The sequence below is a fragment of the Thalia democratica genome, chromosome 4, assembly GCF_965202585.1.
Source record: "Thalia democratica chromosome 4, ktThaDemo2.hap1.1, whole genome shotgun sequence".
NCBI lineage: Eukaryota > Metazoa > Chordata > Thaliacea > Salpida > Salpidae > Thalia > Thalia democratica.
In genome coordinates, this window is record NC_139168.1 from 27980323 (window position 1) to 27996524 (window position 16202).

The window sequence follows — 16202 nt, forward strand, 5'->3', positions numbered from 1 at the left end:
AATTAAATTCAGTTATGGTAGAATTCACTTCATTAAAGTTATTGAAAATTATGCACCAGTTTATTTATCTAATCCAGTGTGAAGTTATTTTTACTGTACAATTTAATAAAATAAAGTACAACACTTTTAGCACAAAATACTGACAAAATTGAACGTAAAGATATTTTAGCGTATTACATTTTTACTTTCTAAAAAGAGGTTGTAACCTATCACTCAAGTGTTCAAATGTTTGTATTAGTATTGTTTATCTCCTTTTATAAGTTGATTTTAAGTTATATATATTTTTTTAATTCTTATGTTACTAAATAAGTTTTTAAGTAAATTTTATACACAAAGTTCAGTAAATTTTTGTTTAGTTTTTTTTTCTTACATTTCGTTTAATTGATTGTTTTATTACAAAAGGTTTAGATATTTAAATGATAAAGAATTATATCTAATAGCTAGTCAGAAATTTTATAAGTATGTGGTGTACAACTCGATAAACAAAAGGTTCCTTTGTACACCAGGTCCTTAGACCAAACTTTTTGAGCGTTTTTTTTTTATCGTTCAATAAACAATAGTAAATTAAGTGACTTTTTATGCATTTTAACTATTCAAATTTACACAAAACTGAACTTTGACAGTGTAACTTGAACTTTACTCTTGAGTATTTTAAAGCTTAATGTATTATACTTCAACTTTTGTTTAATACTTTTGTTTCAATTAAAACAGTATATGTTTTAGACTATTACACTTAGTTAAATACAGCAATGGAAGCGGAAATTTTAAAACTTATAGAAGTTGAAAGAAGAGTGCTCAACTCCATAGAACTTCAAAAGAAAAAGTTGAAAAAACGCAGAGAAATTCTTGGAAGGCAAAACGAGAGGAAATCGACCCTGCCTTTGAGGAGCGCAATCGCCGAGTGCACCATCAGCGTTTTCGACTTGGAAAAACAGACAAAGAAGACGACGAAAAACGTGGAGCGCTTGAGAGAGCAGCACGAGAGGCAGACTTACAAAAGACAGCTTCAGGAGGCGATGGGGGAAGCTAAAATGTACCTTGAAGAAAAGGAACGGTTCGAAGAGGAACTTGAGTATTCGGTCAGGGAGAAAAACAGAAAGGAAAACGAGATGTTGAGGGAAAAGATTGCTCAGTACGAGCGGTCGATAGGCGAGGACGAGAAGCGAGAAAAGATGGAGCTGGCCGCGAAAGTGGCGGTCAGGGAAAGCAGCATGAAAGAGGTCTTCGGAGCGAAACTGTTTATGGAGGAGTCTCACAAAAGAATGGATGTTTTCTTTTTCGCGTTGGAAGGAGTGAGAAGGTTTAGAGAAAAGCTTGAAATCGAGGTTTACCAGCTGGACGCGTTGCAAAAGACGCTTGTTAAGTGCAAGGACTTGGCAAAAGTGAAGTCGTTTAAGTATTTGGAAGGCAAAATGCTAACTTGCGTATTGGAAATACAGGTCAAAAAAGAGATCAAGGAGAAGACTGAGAAAACCTTAAACGAAAATTTAAAACTTTTGGTAAAACTGGAAAGTGATGAGTTGAATACGGAGCACAAAGAACAAGAGGAACTCCAGAAAATTTTGTTCGAGCTGGTTTTCAGTCGAAACAAAGAAAATGAAAAAGTTCATGAAGGTTGTGCCAGCTGTTTTTGGGATCGTTTTGTGAAACAATACTTTCATGAATATGTCTGTGGAGATGAAGATGTGAATGATTTGTCTGCAATGCTGTCAAGGACAAATTTTTCTGGTGTTAACTCATTCAAGAGCAAAAATGAAGAAACTTTTGCAGTAGAAAATGGTTCCAACAAAGACGATCAAAGTACTCTTTCACAGATTGAGCAAATATTGGCAGTACCAATGGAGCAAAGAAAGGTTATTTTTTAATAAAGCTCAATGTTTTGTTTCAAGTGTGTATATTTTATTTAAAATTTTGCTTCTATATAATTATTAACTTTTTGAAGTTTAATGCGAGCTTAATTTTTTGTAGCCCGAACAGTCAAAAAAATTGGAGGTGAAAGTTAAAGAACTTGTTAGTAGAATTTTTGGCAACAGAATGGATTTGGAAAACGTGAACTCTACAAATGATTCTGAATTCAAAGTAAGTTTAACTTTATATATTAACATTTTAGGAGACATGATCACCAATTAGGTGCTATTTTATCAATAAAATATTACCTTAATTTATAAATACTTAGATACATATTTTTGTTCCTAAAATTAAATTTTATGTATGTCAAATCTATAAAATATTCAAGTTGTTAATTTACTTTAGTAGTCGGCAGCCATTAAATAAGTCACATGTCAGTTTCATAAACAATTAGTATTTAGTAATGTTTCTAACTTATAGCTTAAGTCATGAAAGTTAGTTGTTCAAATGAAAGAATGCTGTTTTAACAAAAAGTGTGGTACATAAGTAATATTTATAATAAGTCGCAAATACTCTTAAGAGTCTTAAATGTATTTTTTTTCATCAAAAATATTATAGATTTTGTGTTTAGCAAAACAGTACATTGCAAGCCAAAGTTTGCCGACCCCAGGTTTAATTTATAAAATATTTTGTAAAAAATTGATAAACTTGAATATTTTGCTTATTAAAGGTGGAAAACTTTAATTGATCAGTACAATAGTTATTTTATAGATAAAAAGGATAAATATAAACATTTTAAAAGTTTTAGCTCTCTTTAAACAAGTCCACAACTTTTTTAAATGTTTGTTCAACATCTAAAACTATGCTCCTTTTTGTTTTAAACATGCCAACTGTTAAGCTTAACTTTTTATTCTCAAACTTTATCAAAAGGCTTTTAATTTGTTTAAGAATTTCATGATTTATTTTTTTTTATAAAATAATAATTGTAACTTACATATAGTTTATTTTTCTAATATGCTATATTCAAACAGTTGGTGTAAAACATAGTGAAGTAGTTTTTTTAATTTGCATTTGCGTTTATACTTAAAAAAAAAAGTTTGTAATGGTAGACAAAAAAAATTTTTGTTAATCAAATAGCAAGTTAGTATACGGATTGCATATACAAAGTCGTATAATATAACATTTTTATTTGTAGAAATGGAGTGATGAGTTAGACATCAATTTGTTAAAGGGGCCTTTTTACCAGTTCCAAACGCACTTAGCCGAAAAAATATGCCAGTGCAAGCATTGCCTGAAACTTGGAAGTTGCTTAGGTTAGTTACAAAATTTAAATAACTTCCTACAGTCGATTAAATCTATACCGTTTGTTTCGTATTTACTTACAGTCTAGAAAACTTATTTTAATAAAGCTGATTGTTTTTAACTTTTGTATCTTAAATTTAATGTAAATTTATTAACTTACAGACGAACCATCTCCTGAGCTTGCCAGCGACGGAAAACCGATCCATGTGCCTCCCAAGCAGGAGTGTGACTGCAGCTGAACCTGAAAGCTCAAAAAGCACGTCGCATGGGCAACACTAGATAATTTTGTTGTACATTTTAGAATATTTTTATAGTACAAATTCGTTAGTCAATAAATAAATTGTTATCAACATATGTTTTTTGAAAGTTTATTTTTTTATTATTTTGCCTTAGAATTAAGTCTGGTTTTAACAAATGAAACTAGTTTCAATATTGATAGTTTTTTTTAAATTAACAGTATTAATACCATAGATTGTATACTTTAAACTAAGAAATAGTAAGATAAAAGTAACACAGCTACTAAAAAGAAAGTAGACAAATAACTTGTTTTTTTTAATTTAAGTTTCACAGTATGATTATATCTATAAACTGGTTCATTATTACTTTAAAATTGTTAACTGTTATTAGTTTTTTTTAAATTAAACAAATTTAATTATAAAATTACAAAAGCTTTATGAATGTTTGATGGTACTTGGTTTGCTTAAAACAACCTGGTAATTTTTTTTTAAGTCTAACGGTTGTAAAAATAATTTTTATTTTTATAACCAGATTGTCATCCATCTTAAAAAAATTATAACAGTTTAGATTACAAAGTATGATCGCACTGAGATAAAAAAAAAAAACTGTATCTTTTTACGTTGCGTCATTTAAAAATTAAATAAAAAGCCGTTTATGTTCTACATTTAGCATAGCTGATATATACTTCTAAGACAAGATGTTTGGTTAAAATAGATAATTTTCTAGTATTAGTTGCCTTAAGTTATTGTTTTATGTTATTATCCATACAATTGTTTTGAGTAAATAACCGTTTTTAAATCTCGTCTACTTTTTAAAATACAAGTTTTTTTCATTGTTTTTGAACAAAAAAACTTGAACTATTTTTTGAATAAATTACACATTTAAATGAATTTTTTTTTGAACTGATATAAGAAAAATGTTTTAGGCGCGGATATTAAATATACAACCAATTTTGTATTTTCGTACTTATGAAAAACAACAATAAACGTTTTTACAACTTGAAATCTACATGACACTATTACAAATTTACTATGTATTAACCATTACTTTTCTAATTTCAAGACTTGATTATAGGACTTACATTCTATTAGTAATTTTTCTTAGATACCTTGTTTATAAATACTATTATAAAAACATTTTCTTGTTGATTTTGAGTTGCACTCTCTTATAAATCAAAATATATTGTAACTTCGTTTATAGTTAAAGATGAAGATTTGTTTAGGAAAAAAAAAGTTTTTTATTGTCCTAACCTCCTTACAAATAACAAAAAAAAGTTTTATTTTAGTGAATTAAAAAATCAATCATGTCTCAGAAAATTAATCTTATTTATTTAACCTTACTAATAACTAATGAGTAAATAGATTTTACCAAGAGATATGTGATTAAAGGTTAATTTTGTTAAGTTTTTAAATTATCAACTTTTTCGATTTAGTATAAATCAGTAGGACTTTGAAGATTATAAAAAAGTATTGTTATCAGTTACTTGATTGTTTGTTTATAATTGTATTAAAACATTAAACTAGCTAGAGTGAATAAAACTTATATGGCCATTTTAATTCTCTAAACCAGGGTTTCCCAAAGTGGACTATATGACCTTTGGGGGTCATTAAAAACATATAGGGGCCCTAACTAGCAATGGCCCCAAAGGGGGCAATGAGGCCATAATTCAAAACTTACGCTTGATATTCTAAATTTGATGATGAAGAGCAAAAATTTAAAAATACCTTTAATTTTTTTTTATAGTTGTTTTTCAAATTTCAATGTATATAAAACTATAAAAAAAAAGTTATATTTTTAATTACACTTGTTGTTTTAAAACCTATTGAAGACATAGTTGGAAAAGGGTATTTAAATTAAAAAATAGTGAACGCTGGATAGCCAGCCGATTTTGTTTCGGTTGCCGGTACTAGACGTGGTAAAATTTGATTATCACTGTTTACAGCTGTTTCATCACTATAGTAATTAGAAAGCAAATTATCAAGTTATAGCTAACTTTTTTTCATATTTTGCATTTTATTAAATTTCATATCTTTACAAAAAATTTAAACAAAAAATTAGGTTCTTCTTTTGTGATTTTTTGCTTAAAGCTTTAAAAAAAGAATAAAACAACTTTTCAAGTATAAAATAATTTTCTTTGTAACTTTATTTTTTACTTAACATTATTCGTTGACTATCATTTGTTTGTATTAATACTTTTTTAAACTTAAATACATAAGTTATTCAAGGTACAACAATCTTAAACGTTTTAATATATTTTTTAATTAATAAAAGTTAGAAACAACATTATAAGAGAAGTACTTTAATGTTTCATTTATAATGAGTTTAACAAAAGGGTTGATCATGCCAATTCGATCATCAGACCACAAGTTTCGGTAGACTGAGACTGGTTTCGTCCTTATTAGGACTCATCAGTCAGTCACAACCGAAAAACTTGTAGTCGTCAATCTACAAACGGTTTATCATGCTTTCGCATGAAGCAACCATTTGCTGGCAATGATTAGTGACGTCAGCATTGTCTTTGCCGTGCAACGTTTAAAACATTATCCACTAGGCAAGACATCTGGTACGCTCGTTTTAGTACAATCAACAAAATCGGCGAAAGTCTGCAGAACAAGTCCGGACTTTCGTTTGCCGTGAGACAAGCTCAAATTTAACAAAAGGGTTGATCATGCCAATTCGATCATCAGACCACAAGTTTCGGTAGACTGAGACCGGTTTCGTCCTTATTAGGACTCATCAGTCAGTCACAACCGAAAAACTTTATAATGAGTTGAAATAAGTTTTGTTTTGTGCATGATTTGTCCTCAAAAGAGAGTTGTAAATTAGTAGGCTGAATTTTTCTAAATAAATAATTAAATAGTATAAATTTGTGGCTATAATATAAATCAAAGGTTTTAATTATGAAATCAAAAATATTTTTGTTTAAATAATTTTTGATATCTTAAGAATAAGAAAGCTAATCTTAAGACGAAAAATTAGTTAATTTTTAAAAGTTTATTTATCTTTACGATTAAAAAAATCCTACTGACGGGAAATTTTAGACAGTGATTTAAAATATGCGGCGCTTTTTACCATCCTTGACCGGTCCTTCGTATCAAATTCACGTCCCGACGAAATTACCGTCTCCGTTTGAGACCTCCTTCCTTGAGAGGTTTACAATCTATCACAAACCGGGCTAACAAGAGTTATATATTTGCTTCAATTCAAATTACGAGATCAATTAAAGATTCAGTTTTTCTTTAAAAAGACTGATAAAATAAAAAACGTGATTGCATGGTTTTATTATAAGAACTTAAAATAATAATTGGCTTGCTCTAACTATTTACAGTTAATATGCAAATTTCGAAATAGCTTATTGAGTTATATATATAAACTACAGCATCTTAAAATTACATTTTCGTCATTAAAAACTACTTTAAAAATTATAAAACACAGCTTTTGAAAAAAAAATACTATTAAACAGTGTAAAAATAAAACTTACAACTAAACAAACAGTAACTAATTTAATACAAGCAATATGTAAAAAATAATTTTTTTGATTAGATGTTTTCAGAATTTTATTCTTTATTTTTGTAAGGTTTCATAAAACACATAGATGTTGTTTTAATTAAAATAGTTGTAATTTAAGGCTTTTTATTAGTGCAACATCGAGAAACAAAGACAAGTCATACTAGTTACTCTAAATTACTTGTAAATATAGAAGACAACTGCTGGAAACATTAAATTAGAAAAGTTTAAGCTACTAAAAAAAAGCCTTAAGTTCTTCTCGTACACTTAAAAATCTTTGACAATATTGAAACTTGGAGTAAATTAACTTTTCATGTATTTTAAATGTAGTTCAAAATTCAAATTATAAAATAACTTAAACACTTTTACGTTCATAAAATTGTTGCTACATTCATACTGCAACTTGCTTTGCCTGAATTTTCACTCGTTAACACGACACCGACCTCTTCGGCGTAACAATCTTCAATTACTACGTCATTACTTTCGATTATTACGTCATAACTCTCGTTTGTTACGTCACAAACAACTTCTTCCGAATAGTCATCAACTTCGCAAATTTTCAAAATGACTCCGTTTCTTTCCTTCAGAACAATCTTTACTGAAGTGAATGCCTAAAAAGTTTTTATAATTTATACAGCTGGTAAAGAAAAAAAGTGCGTTAGGAACTTCAAATAGTCAGATGGATTTGATATAAACTTATTGGTTACTTAGCTAAGTGTTTATTTAGGCTTAACCGTTCAAGTAAACTAATGTTAAAATGATTTAGTCTTTACAAACTATATTTTTGTGTAATTTATGAACATAGAATTACTTTTTAAAGTTATATCCTTGTTAACCTCATTGCTTTATTTTTTTCAAGAAAATTTTAAGAAATACGCTTGACCTATGATTAATTAAAACTTCTGTAAATAAAATATTGGTTCAAACGTCAACTTAAAAAAAAACTTATAATCAAAAACACGGTAAGCAGCTACTTAAGAAGCCCTTGTACAGCTAATTAGATACAACTTTACAAGTGCTGTTAAATTGAGGTTTTTACTTTACATCACCATTAAAGAACAAACTTGAAACTCGTATGTGTAAAGGAACAAGCACACCAGAATGCCTACTGTTTGCATCCACTCCACAAGGGCGCCGAACAAATCAATTTTCTTGTTTTCGTTGTAGTATTCGGCGCACTCGCCATTGTCGAGCATCATCAATCTGTCGTAGTCTATCTCCCTGTCTTCTGGCTGTTTAGTTAAGCTTTTAAGTTGTTTTTTAATTCAAGAATTAGTTAGTTAAAGTTTGCAAAATCTTTACAAACGTGAACTACAAATCTAAAAACAATATTTCAGCTTAGTTGCATCTGAGTTCAGTATGACGATAACCAAAAAAAAATTAAAAGTGATACAACTATAAGGTAGTAAGCTTGTATTTAACAAACGCCATAGTTAGTTTGGAAAAATTCTAAGCTGTTCTAAAAAAGTTGTTTAATTTATTTTAAGTACAGTAAAAACAATGAGAAGTTAGAAGCCTTATAATGGTTTTGTAATTTTCTTACTGGAATATTTAAAAAAATCACATAAAGTATGTTTGAGTTTTTGCAAACCAATTTGTTTTATAAAAAAAATAGCAGTATTTAAAACTAATCTCAAACATTCAAGTTTAAACTTACTTTTAAGAGGTCTTCTAAATACAGTTTTTTGTAAAGCACAAATCCAACAACTGAAATAAAACAATTAAAACAAAGATATTACTATAAAAAGTTTGATAAAAGGTTTTTTAATTTGTATTGCCAATTTTGAAAGAAGGGTAGAAAATATGTGTGCAAAAGTTAAACTTTAAAAAGTTTAATACAAAATAGTGATGCTTTATTTTTAAATTTCGAAATCAGACTTTAAAGTTTGAGCTAATTTTATTAAACTAAATTTATTTGCTTCTTTATCTATTTCACAGGTTTAGATAACTGTTTGTTACTGTTATAATAATTTTTTAAACTTCAAAAAAATTTCTTCGTTTTAAAGAAAACTAAACTTCAAATGTTTTCAAAAGCTTGATCAGAAATATTTTCTTTTTATAAAGTTAAAGTGTAAAATTTCCACAACAGTACAAGTTTAAGAGATAACTAGTTATTTTTATTTCAAACTAAAGCATTTAAAGACTTCAATATTTGTCATTCTAAATTTAAACCTAAAAATCGTCCTTTAAACGATTTTTTTTAAATAAATTTTATTATTTTAATTTAAACAGGTTTAAATAACATCACAGTTTGTATTTTTATACATTTTTTATTAAATCTTTTAGTTGTAAATGATAAACAAACAATTTTTTAATTTAAATTTATATATGTTTAAAACTATATTAAAATATTTTAAATTTTTGTTCTATGTCTGATTTTATATTCAGCCTTTTTCGATAACAAAACATGAAAATAGTTAATTCACATTTTAAATAAACGCATGTTCCTTGAGGTTTAGTTGTTATTTGATAAACCAAGAAAATACAGATAAAATAAAAGTAAACTTGTTTTAACATTATACTTTCAAAACTAATTCATTTTTATTTTTTTAAGTTTAATTATTAAGTTTTTCATAAAATTTTTAAACATGTCGCTCATAAAAGCCTAACCAGAAAATTTACCAAAGTATTCGAAAAATATTAAGTTACAACTACATAATTTTTTTTTATAAATTTTTAAAGATCGCAGATTCATTAGATTAATGTCATTTAAAGGACAACCTAATTTTTAATATGTTGAAAAAAAAGAGTCCTAGCACTGAAAAAACTTTATAAATTACAGTACCAGCTAAAAAATAGTGTTACGTTTTATCGTAGTGTAGCTTTTATAAATAGAATAACATACACTAAGAACAAAAAACCTAAAATATAGTTATAATTAAGCACTATATACCTAATATACCTCTTCTAATAAAGTTAAATGTAATTAAGCAAATAATAAAGTTTAAAAGTGGATTAATTTATCTTTCTTGTAAACTATGGTGGTAAATTGATAACGCAGTAATTAAGTGCCAGACGTTTTACAGCTTAACAAAAAATTTTAATGGTTCAGATAAACTGGTAAACACTTTTGATTTAACTGCATTAAGAAATTTCACAACTAAATTTTAGACATTAAACTATTTTGTAAGTTCATTGTTAAGAACAAAGTACGGTTAATCTGAAGTTTTTCAAATTTTAAACGAGCCAAGTGATGTACTTATAAAAACTGCCTCTAATAATGAAGTTTTTGGTTATTCAAAAATTTATTTCCGTTGTTGTAGAAGTAAAAAAAATTAATATATTTAACAAGTTAAAAAAAATCAAACAGTATATAATTTTTTTTCTTAAATACAACTTTTTATTTATTAAAGCAAATAGCCTCCGAAATAAAAAGTTTAAATGAAAAATCAACCAAACATTAACAATTATATATCGCTCATACTAAGCTACTTGAACGTTATATTTACTAAAAGCACATAGTTTGTCAACTAACGTGTTATTAGTGATAAAGTCATGACAATTGCCAGTATAGTACGACACGTTTTTACTCGATTTAGTTTCGAATGTTTTTTTGAGTTCACTCGACTTTGTGATGTTTTGATGCTCAAAACTGCAGTCAATATTGTGTAAAGAGTTCCAAAAACAAAAGCTAATCCTGCTCCGAAATAATGGGGATATTTTGCGTATGATACCTAGCAATATAAACACATGTAGCTGAAAAACATTGGTAAAATAAAAGGTTGTTTAAAATAATAAATAGTTCAGTTTTATGTTTAGATATGTCGTTATTACTTATTACAGACTTTTTTTCATAAGCATATGTGCAAGTTAAATGTTAATGTAAAAGAAATTGATAACAAAAAACTAATTGGTATTTTGAAGCTGTTTATAAAGACTCATTTATATTATGCTTTTCATACATAAGTTTTAAATTAAATAAACATGATAGGATTTTTACTAAACTGTATTTATATAAAAATAATTTAAAAACTTAAATTGAAAAGTATGTAGAACTTATAATGTTTTAAAATTAATAAACAGCTACAAACCGGAAAGTTTCCAACTATGATAACTCCAAAACAACAAATTGAGCCAATCAAAATTGTGCAATTATTCAGGAATCCTTTTTGTCCTAAATGACGGTAATATCTCCAAGCTAGTAAAACTGTGAACATTCCTGAAAATTTACAAATAAACTTAAAATATTTAAATCATTTAGTTGCTTACTTAGATGTACAATAGCTCAAATTTTCAAAAATAAAAGTGTATGTACAAAAAGTACAAAACGTTAAGAAAAAAGAAATATCAATAGTAAACCGGTTAAACAGTTTTTTTTTGTAAAACTTGTAAATACAACTTAATTGTTTTTTTTAAATTTATTTAATCTAGTTTCACTAAGTTTTTTTTCTAGATCTAGAAGGCAGTTTAAATTCAAATAATAAACTTTGCACAAATTTTTCACAAGTTGCCTAACATAGATTTTTTGTTTATTTATTTATATTGTAAATATTAATCCTAACCTAAAAATCCTTCTAAATTAAGCAACAACCCGAAATAAATGAGCTCTGGAAACTTAGCTCCCGTGTAGCTGAATAAAAAAGCTCGTTACCGTCTTATTAAGAGTTGTCACAAAAACAATCTCACCTCACGTAAGGAACATGCCACTTCTCCGTGTGACAGTTCATCTTCGCCACTAAATATCTGCAAGTATTTTTAGTTTGCTCAAGATAATCTTCAAACATGTTATGTAATAAATTCGTGCAAGTTCAGTCAAGCGGCAAAAAAATATTGCTCGAAGATTAAATTGTAACGGCATATGATTTCAAAATACAAAGACACAAATTCAAATAAATAAACAGAAAAAAAAGAGTTAGCATTAAGCTATTAAAACTTTTTGTTAAAATAGCTTTAAGACTATCTTAAACTTTATTTAAACTTACAAAGCATTATTACTAAAAAATGTGATGAATAAAGATAACAATTCATAAGCTAAGTAATAAATTAACCAAAAGTTGCAGTGTTTTATACATTACCTAGGTGTTGCACTAAAACAAAGTTGAATTTATTAGCGTATGTTTATACTTATGTACTTTCTAGAGATAAAAAACTGATAATGTTTTCTCCTAAAATATTGTGTGGTAGATAAAAAATATGATAAAGTGTCTTACGTAATACAAAATCCGATTAATGGCAAGACACTAGCAATGATTGGAAGATAGTTCCAAGGTATTGGACCACACATGCCATCCGTGTTTTGTCTAAAAGTAGTAAATGAGTGTTAATCGAACTAAAGCGTAGATGCAAGTATAGAAAACATAAAATTGGAATTACCTAAAATTTTACCGTTTTTAAATAAAATATACAAATACCTCAGTATATCGTATAAACATTTAGACAGCAGTTAAAAATATTATGTTTAAATAAAAATTTTATTAGTTTACAGAATACAGTATGTTGGTTATTTTGAGCTATGGACATATCAAATGTATAGTTGAGATTTTTAAGAATGAATTTTAAAATTTGAAGTTTTGATATATGTATAAAAAAAATATATGTACAAAATTTTGGCTAGATGATTTTATAATTCTTGAATACTTTAACAACATAACTGAAACTATTTTAAATTGATAAAACTTATAAAACTAAATTATTAACTTTTGTGATAGGTATAAAAGCCTAGTTCTAAATTAATCAATTTGTTAGTTTTTATGTTATTTAAAAACAAACAACAATCCTAGATTTCTATATATTGATCACGATTGGATTCTTTTATTTATATAAGAAAACATTAGTGTTATATGACTTTTATATTGTAATTATGCTTGAAGTTAAAAGAAAAGTTCTTCTGTTCTTTTCTTAAAATCCAAGTATAAAATTTTCATCGCAACAAAGCGCTTTGTAATTGTAACCATATATTTGTAAACACTTAAAATAATTTAAAAAACTTTCTAAAGTGTTTTGTTTAAAAAACAGAAAAACATTTGTTAATGAACGATAATATTTTTGGAAAAATTATTTTTTTTAAATTAGCTTTTTTATAAACTTAGGACGAAATACTTATATAGTTAGACACATATTTTTTACTAATTTATATGTTTATTAAGTAGAAAATTCAAAAACGTAAGAAATCCGATTTAAATTGTGTATATAATTGTTTGACATATTTGTTAATACCGTAAAGTTCTAACGTATTTAAAACTGAAAGACTTAAATTTAATTAAAAACCTTAAACTACTTAAACCTTACATTTCATAAATTTTCTTTTTTAGCTTAATCTGAACAGTAGGTACAATTAAAAAAAAAATATTGAAAAAAATTGCAAATTAAAAAAAAAAATTCAAAAATAACGCTAACATGTTGTTTTCAACATAGAAAATTTTGTTTTATGTTAGTCTTAAAAGTGAGTCAAGAAATTTTGCGATTATTATAAAAATTAACAATTATAAGTATTTAAACGTCCACAAAGCGTATTGTGATAGTAAACAATGTTTTATAAAAAGAGAAAAAAATTCTCATAAATATGGATTTTTATCTTTTATAAGTATAAATAAATGCGTATAAAAATATAAACTGTTAACAAACTTTTTTTAAAGCTGAAAACTTATTGTTCCGAAAGTCTTTTTAAGGTTGGGATAGTTGGAAGCTTTAAACCATCCTTTTTTAATTTACTTAGTGTAGTTTACTTTTAACTTTAGACCACGCATTATGTGGTACTTTATCTTTAGAAACCACTCAAACAAACAGGAAAATTACATTTAAAAGTAGTTTTTTGACAGATTTTATTAAAGTAAAATCAATGTGTTTAAATAATGTACTGTTAGAATAATGGTAAACCACGGAAATTTTTGCCATAAAATAATTAATTTATTCAACTACTTAATCTGATTAAACTCTTTGTATCCAGCTGAGACTAAAATTTGAATTTAATTACAGCTTAGTGCTACTGTTTTTACACGTTTGCACTTTTTATAAAGTATTAACTTATAAAATCCAAACAAAAAACGAACGTACTATTTTTTAAATCTATACAATTTTCCTTCAGATTAAGTTAGCTTGTTTTATTTTGTACCTATTTTGTTATTGTTTATTGAACGACAAAAAAAAAACGCTCAAAAAGTTTGATCCTAGGACCTGCTGTACAAAAAATCTTTCGGTTATCGAGTTATACACCAGAACAGTTTAACGTCATGCCAGGACAGCATATAATAGTTTAAAAAATGTTATCAAGTTTATTTGAAGAATCATAAAAGTTAAATACCTACATCTTAATGGTAAATCATTTTATTTTTATTGGAAGACGAATTTTGAGCAAACCTTTAAAGTTTTACACACTTTAACTTTTAAACAGAATTGACATTTGTTGTTAATAAATTGTTTTTATTAAAAAAAAAGTGCTTTTCCTAGTCTGAGTTTTTAAAAACTCAGCATCTGTTTTTTGTTGTATCCAGTTTTTAACTAAACTAGTTCAAAAACCTTAATGTTTATTTTTATTGAACAACATTTTTTTTTTAATTGTACAAAATTTCATTGATCGTAGCTTACCGCTTAAAAATTCTAGTGACAATGTTGTTTTTATCATCTTTTTCGGTTTCTGTTGGCTCCAACAAACTGTTAGCTCTTCTACCTTTCATTTTTTTTCTTTTTTCAAATCCTAATTTGTGGTTTCACTCCACGTAAAGTATACTTTAAAGTTACTGGTAATGCTGATACTTAAAATGAAAATAAAAAACTTGATAACTTCTTATATTTTAAAAGCATAAACTTATAACTAAGTTTTTTGAAAAATTAAATTTGTAGCAAACTAAAAAAATGTTTTTTGTAGTTTTTTAACAATTTAATAAAAAATAAATTTTGGTCAAAGTAATTAACGAAATGGTCTTTGTGTAAAATTTTTTCATAATTGTTAAAGTAATTACGTTTTATAAACGTTTTTTCCATACAACTAATTTGTTAATATAGTTTACAACGAAACAGCTAATTTTATTTTAAAGTTGCAACTTTATGTAAGCTAATACTTTAAACTTTCTAAACGTGTTTGGTAGCTTTAGTAAAAAACAACAAATGAAAGGTTTTTAAGAATAAATAAAAATAAACTATCATGTTAAAAACTTTTATACTACATGATTACTAAATCTTTATTTTTGATATTTAAGCAAACTTTGGTAAACGCATAATAAGAATAATTATTTTAGAGCTAGTACTTGTTTGTTATAAAATTGTTAAAACAAAAACACATTTTGATAAATAATTTTACTAACAAAGCATAATTAATTAATACTGTTAACATTTTCAAACGAAAAATAATATACATTCAGCAATGTTTATAAAAATTGCAACGAATTTTTACGTTTACCAGTTATTAAGCAAAAAATCAAAATTTAGTTTGAGAAAAACAAAATTTAAGGCTACTTTATTTACACTTTTAAAGTATCTAAGCTAAAAATAAATGTTAATTTTTGTTTTGAAGACCGATTTTTTTTGAAAGCTTTCTTTCAAAAATTCGATAAAGGTTGTAAAAAAGAGAAAATAAAGTTACACTTTAAGTTATTTACAGCTTTTTGTTTATGTAAATACAGAAAATTACAAATTAAATGTCAAAACTGAATTAGCTCATAAGTAAAACAAAACCTCTACTTGTATTTAAACATAGACCTCATACATCAAACTGCACTGAAATCAATTGAATTTCATTTTTCACTATTTTTAAACTAAAAAAAGTTTTAATTATATTATTTTACATGCAGAACCAAATAACTTTTAAAACTTTTACATGTGCAGGAAACCTACATTTTCAAAAGAATAAAATCATAGAATTGCTTTAAACTGAGATATTGCGCTAATTGCTTAAGGCATAATTCTTTTTGAGGTCATTAATACGATTGAGGTTAAACACATATGATCCAAAGATTACCAAAAGAAATATGTATATTGTACTAATGTTTTTAAGAAAGTATAGTTCTGTAAAAACTACGTTAAATTTCTATTTAAACTTAGTATTGTAAAGTACTTGTCAAAAATACTGAAATTTTTGTTTTATAACAGTAAGCCTTGAATAACTTTGTAAGTCAATCTAAAACTTAGTCTTTTCTTTATTAGGTTGATTTAATTAACATTTCTATCTTTAAAATTTTTTTTAGTTAATTAAATGATAATGTACAAAACATACAGTTATAGTTGGAAGCAAGGTTTCAAAAAATTTAGCTATAAAGCAGCAATAAATAATAAAAGTGCAAAAACTTGAATGATTATTATCTCATATTTTTAAAGTATTTAAAAGTAAGAAATTGCTTGAAAACATTTCAAAATTTACAAATTTTGAACCGATA

At 26.2% G+C, this 16202-nt stretch overlaps 1 protein-coding gene across 1 annotated transcript; it reads right to left on the reverse strand.

The window, feature by feature from the left end:
- Positions 1 to 6984: 6984 nt before the first annotated feature.
- On the reverse strand, positions 6985 to 14577 carry LOC145834705 (transmembrane protein 150A-like). Its single transcript, XM_082942202.1, has 9 exons — positions 14419 to 14577; positions 12045 to 12134; positions 11521 to 11577; positions 11397 to 11464; positions 10926 to 11053; positions 10370 to 10568; positions 8552 to 8601; positions 7959 to 8126; positions 6985 to 7505 (listed from the first exon to the last, which is right to left on the reverse strand). Exons 1-9 carry the CDS (start codon positions 14505 to 14507, stop codon positions 7266 to 7268), a joined length of 1089 nt encoding a protein of 362 aa, XP_082798328.1. The 5' UTR covers positions 14508 to 14577; the 3' UTR covers positions 6985 to 7265.
- Positions 14578 to 16202: the final 1625 nt, after the last annotated feature.